This window comes from Mizuhopecten yessoensis, unplaced genomic scaffold (genome assembly GCF_002113885.1).
Source record: "Mizuhopecten yessoensis strain PY_sf001 unplaced genomic scaffold, ASM211388v2 scaffold3431, whole genome shotgun sequence".
Taxonomy (NCBI): Eukaryota; Metazoa; Mollusca; class Bivalvia; order Pectinida; family Pectinidae; genus Mizuhopecten; species Mizuhopecten yessoensis.
The window spans coordinates 308,292-317,778 of record NW_018405041.1 but is presented as its reverse complement, the minus strand read 5'-3'; the positions used below and the strand labels follow the sequence as shown (position 1 = coordinate 317,778).

General features: G+C 40.1%; 1 protein-coding gene across 1 annotated transcript; it reads left to right on the top strand.

Annotated features, from left to right (window-relative positions):
- Positions 1-6,955: 6,955 nt before the first annotated feature.
- Positions 6,956-9,434, top strand: LOC110447477 (NFX1-type zinc finger-containing protein 1-like). Its single transcript, XM_021493209.1, has 2 exons — positions 6,956-9,343; positions 9,405-9,434. The coding sequence occupies exons 1-2, from the start codon at positions 6,956-6,958 to the stop codon at positions 9,432-9,434; spliced, it is 2,418 nt and encodes an 805-aa protein (XP_021348884.1).
- The last annotated feature ends 53 nt before the right edge of the window (positions 9,435-9,487 follow it).

Here is a 9,487-nt window from a genome sequence, read left to right as displayed (position 1 = left end):
GTATGGTGTATGAGGAGATGTGTTTTATGTGGGGGTATGGTGTATGATGAGATGTTATATGAGGAGGTATGGTGTATGAGGAGATGTGTTATAGTAGGAGGTATGGTGTCTGAGGATATGCGTTATAGGAGGGGGTATGGTGTATAAGGGGGTATGGTGCATGAGGAGATGTTTTAAATGAGGGTGTATGGTGTATGAGGGGGTATATGAGGAGATGTGTTATATGAGGGAATATTTACATTCTGTATGCTTAGGCCCATTGACAAAAATTACATTCATAAATGCATAACACAGGTGTTCATAGAATCCCAGCACGTGGGAACTGATAGTAACCTGATCACACTGCGTAGTAATACACTACAAAAACTACTCACTCGGAACGACCGACCTAGATGCTTAATTCTTACATCTTAAAATATTATTGAACTGTGCTTTGCGAAATATCCACGTATTCACGTGTCCTGTGCTACAAATAAACATTGAATATGGAACTACTTTTTATTGTGTTATTGTTGTTGACGGTTGCTAAGATCTCTCACGATAGTGTCACATTTCCCCGCGAAAAAACACTATTCTCGCCACTGCGTTGCACCCGTGTATAAGCAGGAACAAACCCTGTTTATTTGTTTTATTCGTTGTAATATCGATCCACTGAAAGAATTCGTCAATGTAAACATAAGGAATATTTATTTTTTCAACATTTTTGAGGTCATAACAACAATGGGGTTTTGGACATATTTTACATGAATCGCTAACGCGATTCATTCAATATGTCCATAAACCCATTGTTGTTATGACCTCATAAATGTTGAAAAAATAAAAATCATTCCTTAAGTATGCTGTATGAGTAAATTAGTTATATGAGGGGGTATGGTGTATGAGGAGATGCTATATATGAGGGGATATTGTGTATGCGGAGAAGTGTTATCTGAGGGGGTATAGTGTATCAGGAGATGTGTTATATGAGAGGGTATGGTGTATGAGGAGATGTGTATATGTGGGAATATGGTGTATGAGGAGATGTTATATATGAGAAGGTATGATGTATGAGGAGATGTGATATATGAGGAGGTATGGTGTATGAGGAGATGTGTGATATGATGGGTTATGGTCTATGAAGAGATGTTATATATGAGGGAAAATGGTGTATGAGGGGTATATGAGGAGATGTATATATGAGGGAGTATGATGTATGAGGAAATGAGTTATATGAGGGGGTATGGTGTATGAGGAGATGTGGTATATGAGAGGATATGGTGTAGGAGGAGATGTTATATATGAGAGGGTATGGTGTATGAGGAGATGTGTTTTATGTGGGGGTATGGTGTATGATGAGATGTTATATGAGGAGGTATGGTGTATGAGGAGATGATTTATAGTAGGAGGTATGGTGTCTGAGGATATGCGTTATATGAGGGGGTATGGTGTAATAGGGGGTATGGTGTATGAGGGGGTATGGGGTATGAGGAGATGTTTTATATGAGGGTGTATGGTGTATGAGGGGGTATATGAGGAGATGTGTTATATGAGGGAGTATGCTGTATGAGTAAATTAGTTATATGAGGTGGTATGGTGTATGAGGAGATGTTATATATGAGGGGATATTGTGTATAAGGAGAAGTGTTATCTGAGTGGGTATGGTGTATGCGGAGGAGTGTTATCTGAGGGGTATAGTGTATGAGGAAATGTGTTATATGAGAGGGTATGGTGTATGAGGAGATGTGTATATGAGGGAATATGGTGTATGAGGAGATGTTATATATTAAATAGTATGATGTATGATGAGATGTTTTATATGAGGGGGTATGGTGTATGAGGATATGTGTTATATGAGGGAATATGGTGTATGAGGAGATGTTATATATGAGAAGGTATGATGTATGAGGAGATGGGATATATGAGGAGGTATTGTCTATGAGGAGATGTGTTATATGATGGGGTATTATCTATGAAGAGATGTGATATATAAGGGCAAATGGTAGATGAGGGGGTATATGAGGAGATGTATTATATGAGAGGGTATGATGTATGAGGAAATGAGTTATATGAGGGGGTATGGTGTATGAGGAGATGTGTTATATGAGGGGGTATGGTGTATGAGGAGATGTGGTATATGAGATGATATGGTGTAGGAGGAGATGTTATATATGAGAGGGTATGGTGTATGAGGAGATGTGTTTTATGTGGGGGTATGGTGTATGATGAGATGTTATATGAAGAGGTATGGTGTATGAGGAGATGTTTTATATGAGGGTGTATGGTGTATGAGGGGGTATATGAGGAGATGTGTTATATGAGGGGGTATGGGTTATACGGAGAAGTGTTATCTGAGGGGGTATGGTGTATGAGGAGATGTGTTATATGAGGGGGGATGGTGTAATAGGAGATGAGTTATATGAGGGGGGATGTTGTATGAGGGGGTATATGATGAGATGTGTTAAATGAGGGGGGTATGGTGTATGAGGAGGTGTTATATAATTGGGTATGGTGTATAAGGAGATGATTATATGAGGGAATATAGTGTATGAGAGATGTTATATATGAGAAGGTATGATGTATGAGGAGATGTGATATATGTGGAGGTATGGTGTATGAGTATATGAGTTATATGACGGGGTATGGTGTATAAGGAGATGTTATATATGAAGGGATATTGTGTATAAGGAGAAGTGTTATCTGAGGGGGTATAGTGTATGAGGAGATGTGTTATATGAAAGGTATGGTGTATGAGGGGGTATGGTGTATTAGGAGATGTTTTATCTGAGGGGGTATGGTGTATGAGGAGATGTGTTATATGGAAGGTATGGTATATGAGGAGATGTTTTATATGTGGGGGTATGGTGTATGAGGAGATGTGTTATATGAGGCGGTATGGTGTAATAGGGGGTATGGTGTATGAGGGGGTATGGTGTATGAGGAGATGTTTTATATGAGGGTGTATGGTGTATGAGGGGGTATATGAGGAGATGTGTTATATGAGGGGGTATGCTGTATGAGTAAATGAGTTATATGAGGGGGTATGGTGTATGAGGAGATGTTATATATGAGGCGATATTGTGTATGCGGAGAAGTGTTATCTGAGTGGGTATAGTGTATGAGGAGATGTGTTATATGAGGGAGTATGGTGTATGAGGAAATGTTATATATGAAATAGTATGATGTATGATGAGATGTGTTATATGAGGGGGTATGGTGTATGAGGATATGTGTTATATGTGGAGGTATGATATATGAGAAGATGTGTTATATGAGGTTGTATAGTGTATGAGGATATGTGTTATATGAGGGGGTATGGTGTATGAGGATATTTATGTGAGGAGATATGGTGTATGAGGAGATGTGTTATATGAGGGGGTATGGTGTATGAGAGGGTATGGTGTATAAGGAGATGAGTATATGAGGGAATATGGTGTATGAGGAGATGTTATATATGAGAAGGTATGATGTATGAGGAGATGTGATATATGAGGAGGTATGGTGTATGAGGAGATGTGTTATATGATGGGGTATGGTCTATGAAGAGATGTGATATATAAGGGCAAATGGTAGATGAGGGGGTATATGAGGAGATGTATTATATGAGTGGGTATGGTGTATGAGGAGATGTGTTATGTGAGAGTGTATGGTGTATGAGGAGATGTGTTATGTGAGGGTGTATGTTGTGTGAGGAGATGTGTTATATTAGGAGGTATGGTGTATGAGAAGATGTGTTATTTGTGGAGGAATGGTGTATGAGGATATCTTATATATGATTGGGTATGGTGTATGAGAAGATGTTGTATATAATGTGGTATGGTGTATGAGGAAATGTTATGTATGAGGAGGTATGGTGTATGAGGATATGTTATATATGAGGAGGTATGGTGTATGAGGAAATGTGTTATATCAGGCGGTATGTTATATGAGGAGATGTGTTTTATATGAGGAGGTATGGTGTATGAGGAGATGTGTTATATGAAGGGTATTGTGTATGAGGAGATATATTATATGAGGAGGTATGGTGTATGAGGATATGTGTTATACAAAGGGTATGGTGCATCAGGAGATGTGTTAAAGGAGGAGGTATAGTGTCTGAGAAGATGTGCTATATATGAGGGGGCAGGTGTTTGAGGAGATTTTATATATGAGGAGGTATGGTGTATGAGGAGATGTGTTATATTAGGAGGTATGGTGTATGAGAAGATGTGTTATTTGAGGAGGTATGGTGTATGAGGATATGTGTTATATGAGGGGTATGGTGTATAAAGAGATGTTATATATAATTGGGTATAGTGTATGAGGGGGTATGGTGTATGAGAAGATGTTGTATATAATGTGGTATGGTGTATGAGGAAATGTGTTATATATGAGGAGTTATGGTGTATGATGATATGTTATGTATAAGGAGGAATGGTGTATGAGGATATGTTATATATGAGGAGGTATGGTGTATGAAGAAATGTGTTATATCAGGCAGTATGTTGTATGAGGAGATGTGTTTTATATGAGTAGTTATGGTGTGTGAGGAGATGTGTTATATGAGGAGGTATGGTGTAAGAGGTGATGTTTTATGTGAGAGGTAATGGTGTATGAGGAGATGTTATATGAGGGGGTAAGGTTTATGAGGATACTTGTTATATGAGGTGATATGGTGTATGAGGAGAAATGTTATATGAGGGGGTATGGTGTATGAGAAGATGTGCTATATATGAGGGGGCAGGTGTTTGAGGAGATTTTATATATGAGGGGCTTATGGTGTATGAGGAGATGTGTTATGTGAGGGTGTATGGTGTGTGAGGAGATGTGTTATATTAGGAGGTATGGTGTATGAGAAGATGTGTTATTTGAGGAGGTATGGTGTATGAGGATATGTGTTATAAGAGGGGTATGGTGTATAAAGAGATGTTATATATAATTGGGTATAGTGTATGAGGGGGTATGGTGTATGAGAAGATGTGTTATATATGAGGAGTTATGGTGTATGAGGATATGTTATGTATAAGGAGGTATGGTGTATGAGGATATGTTATATATGAGGAGGTATGGTGTATGAAGAAATGTGTTATATCAGGCAGTATGTTGTATGAGGAGATGTGTTTTATATGAGTAGTTATGGTGTGTGAGGAGATGTGTTATATGAGGAGGTATGGTGTAAGAGGTGATGTTTTATGTGAGAGGTAATGGTGTATGAGGAGATGTTATATGAGGGGGTAAGGTTTATGAGGATACTTGTTATATGAGGTGATATGGTGTATGAGGAGAAATGTTATATGAGGGGGAATGGTGTATGAGGATATGTGTTATACAAAGGGTATGGTGTATACGGAGATGTGTTAAAGGAGGAGGTATGGTGTATGAGAAGATGTGTTATTTGAGAAGGTATGGTGTATGAGGATATGTGTTATATGAGGGGGTATGGTGTATGATGATATGTGTTATATGAGTAGGTGAGATGTATGAGGAGATGTGTTTTATATGAGTAGGTATGGTGTGTGAGGAGATGTGTTATATGAGGAGGTATGGTGTATGAGGGGATGTTTTATATGAGAGGTAATGGTGTATGAGGAGATGTTATATGAGGGGGTATGGTTTATGAGGAAATTTGTTATATGAGGTGATATGGTGTATGAGGAGAAATGTTATATGAGGGGGTATGGTGTATGAGGAGTTGTGTTATATGAGAGGGTATGGTGTATGAGGAGTTGTGCTATATGAAGGGGTTTGGTGTATAAGGAGAAGTGTTATCTGAGGGGGTATGGATTATGAGGGGTTGTGTTAAATGAGAGGTATCGTGTATTAAGCGATGTGTTATATGAGAGGTATAGTATATAAGGAGATGTGTTATATGAGGGGGTATGGTGTTTGAAGAAATGTTATATATGAGGGGGTATGGTGTATGATGGGATGTTATATATAAGGGGGTATGGTGTATTTGAAAATGAGTTATATGAGGGGGTATGGTGTATGAGGAGATGTTATCTGAGGGGGTAAAGTGTATGTGGAGATGTGTTGTATGAGAGGATATGGTGTTTGAGGAAATGTTATATATGAGGGGATATGATGTATGAGGAGATGTGTTATATGTGGGGGTATGGTGTATAAAGAGATGTTATAAATGATTTGGTATGGTGTATGAGGGGTATGGTGTATGAGAAAATAGTGTATGTAAGGTGGTATGGTTATGAAGAAATGTGTTATATCAGGCGGTATGTTGTATGAGGATATGTGTTATATGAGGGTGTGTGGTGTATGAGGAAATGTGTTATATGAGGGGGTATGGTATATGAGGATTATGTTATATGGGAGGAAAGGTGTATGAGGCGATGTGTTACATGAGGGAGTATGGTTTATAAGAAGATGTGTTATATGAGTGGGTATGGTGTATGAGGAGATGTGTTTTATGAGGGGGTATGGTGTATGAGGAGATGTGTTTATGAGGGGGTTTGGTGTATGAGGAGATGTGTTATATGAGGTGGTATGGTGTACGGGGAAATGTGTTATTGGAGGAGGTATGTTCTAAGAGGAAGTAAGATGCATATTTCGACCTGTAATCTCACCTTATGTAAGAAGAATTAGAGAACACTTTGTTTTTTGTGTTCTAGTGCAAAGTCGGAGATAGCATGAGGTTGAGATTCAATGTAATTAGTTTTGATGTAAATGCTTATGACAAAGTCTTGCTGTAAAGAGCAAACATGCTATCTTTGTGTGTGTAATATAATAGAGCATATTTATCATAATTGTTTGTCCATGTATATGATGTTACATTGCGTGTTGTTAATGTCTGTTCGTGTAAATTTGGTTTTTGTACGCAACATGTTATATCACTTATGAAAATGCAACCAAGTGCAACGAAACTTTTTACCAAAAATGCCTTCTTGTTTTGATGTACTTTCAGACGGAGAAACCAGGATGATTCAGATCTTCACGATAATACGTACGTAAGCCTTTAATCAGCTGTAGTGTTATGATTTGAGGAATGGACGAGGACAGAGGAGAAAGGCGTAGAGGTGGAGATAGAGGGGGAAGAGCAGGAAGTGGAGGAGACAGAAGGGTAGCAGATGATAGAGGAGGTGGGGAAGGAGGAGGCGGCGGAGGAGAACGACGGCGAGGAGGAGCACGAGGAGGAGGTCGTTATGACGATCAGGGTAAAGTTCCGCGTCCGTGGAAAACATGCCTAGGCTTTAAGAAACTTACCGACTTACAACATAAGGAGCCTTCTGATATTCTTATATCAATAGCTCACTCCGATAGTGGACTCCAGGAGGGATTGAATGACGCTACACTCAGCAGGGACTTTGTCACCCTGTTTCTAAGGTGTATAGCGAAGGCCTGTCAGTGTCAATCCGCTCCGGCAAAAATCATACAGCTTCTGACTCTGGTACACAATTCTACTTTCATCGATACCACACTTCCAGCTTTCATTGTAAGAATGAAGTCGGAACAATCTCCTAACAGACAACGAAAATTCAAAGAACCTCTTCACGACTCCATATGCATCATTTCAGAGATCGCCCGTCGGAGTCCTAGCTCAATAACATCTGTCTTTGGTGTAATTGGGATTCTGGATACGGTTTTAAAAATACTTCGAGCGACGACCGAAATCATAGACGATGATTTGTTAAAGGCTTTTGATGATTGTTGCACGCTGAAAGACCAAATGCTTGAGGAAGTGCAGAAAAGATCAAGAAGGAAAGAAGGAACCGCTGTGAGACATGATGAGGACGAACCTCCAGATAACTTTCGGGAGATGTCCGTGTTCCCTGAAAAATCTGATATTCAGATGGAAGAAGGTCCGTTTCTGCGTAGGAACATCAGAGAAGGAGCTTTCAAAGACCTTGCCCACTACCTCGACGTCCAGTTCAGACTGCTGCGGGAGGACTTTGTGGGACCTCTACGGGAGGGAATCCATGGTTATATAACAGCAGTACAGACTGGAAAATCAAAACGTTCAAACGAAATGCGTGTTTATCATGACGTCAAGGTGATATGCCCGATCGGAACAAATAATGGGCTTTGTCATCGAATCTGTTTTGACGTCAGCAGAATGCAGTATGTGAACTGGGAGTCGAGTAAGCGTCTCATTTTCGGTTCTTTGGTTTGTCTCTCGAATGATAACTTTAAAACTCTACTGTTCGCCACCGTCGCCGAGCGAGACGCCAAAAATCTCGAAGAAGGAATTTTGGACATAAAGTTTGAAGGCTTGATTAAGAGAAATTTCAATCTGGATTTCAACAAGAAATATGTCATGGCAGAAACGGTGGCATATTTTGAAGCTTATCGGCACGTCTTGAAAGGCCTTCAAAACATCAATGAAGGCGATCTTCCATTTGAAAAGTACATAATTAAATGCAACACTAAGATGCAAGCTCCCCTTTACCTGAGACAAAACCAAGATGCAAAACTTGACTTGCGACCGCTTGTAGATGAACATTTCATAGTAAGAAGTGTTAGGCAACAGGCACTTCAACCTCTGAATAAAGAATTCAGTGACAAGGCGGCCGTCGCGAGGTCGGTAGAACCTAAGGGTGTGTGGCCTAACTCGGAGCTGTTACATCTTGATGAATCTCAGTTTCGTGCGGTTAAGCGAGCACTTACCAGTGAGTTTGTCCTCACCCAGGGTCCTCCAGGAACAGGCAAAACCTATATCGGACTTAAGATAGTGAAAGCTCTCCTCCACAACCACGCCCTCTGGAACACCGATCAAGAAACACAAGAGCCAGACTGCAGGCCGATGCTTGTAGTCTGCTATACTAACCATGCCCTCGATCAGTTCATCGAAGGCATAAGCTCTTTTTTCAAAGGATCCATACTAAGAGTCGGTGGAAGGAGTTCAAGTGAAGCAATGAAACGGTTTAGCTTGAACAATATGCGCTCCCGAATGCGGGAAAAACGAGAGGTACCAGAGGAAATACATCGTGGAAGAAGGAACGCAAGGAACCAAATAAAAGACCTCCAAGACGCAATAAACCGTATCTCGGGTTCCTTAGAAATTGCTAACCGAGAGCTTTTAAACGAAGATGTGCTAGAATCGTTCATGGGGAGATTTTACGCAGATATCGTTGATACAGAACACATGTTCAACTATTTCGACAAAAGGTTTTCAACTCGACAAAGAAAGAAACACGCTGCTATATTGGTCTGGCTAGGTATCGATACACTTGTAGTTGACAAGAATGAGCAAAACGCTGATTTGAGGGGTGGAGGGGGCCAAGATGCTTTTGTTGCTGCTGCAGCGGCAGCAAACGTAGAGGTCCAACATCAACCGGAAGATCGGGCACAATTGGACGCCGACGTTTTGGAATTACCTGTAGCTCAAGGCGATGACAACGAAGAGGAGGAAGAGTTCATCGATGTTATTGATGAGGTAGATGTTATGATTGCTCAAAGGGAAATCGATGAAGATTTTGACAATGTTTTTGACACAGAAATGGAAAAAGCGGAATCTGACATGCTGAAGATAAACTTAAACAAGAACAACGTAGCATTGAATATAACCAACTTGGTTGGA

Bases quoted from the DNA above. Each gene is read 5' to 3' on its own strand.
- LOC110447477 (XM_021493209.1), top strand. From the start codon at position 6,956: ATGGACGAGGACAGAGGAGAAAGGCGTAGAGGTGGAGATAGAGGGGGA. The intron at 9,344-9,404 runs GTAGATGTTATG...TTTTTGACACAG, and splicing joins TCATCGATGTTATTGATGAG to AAATGGAAAAAGCGGAATCT.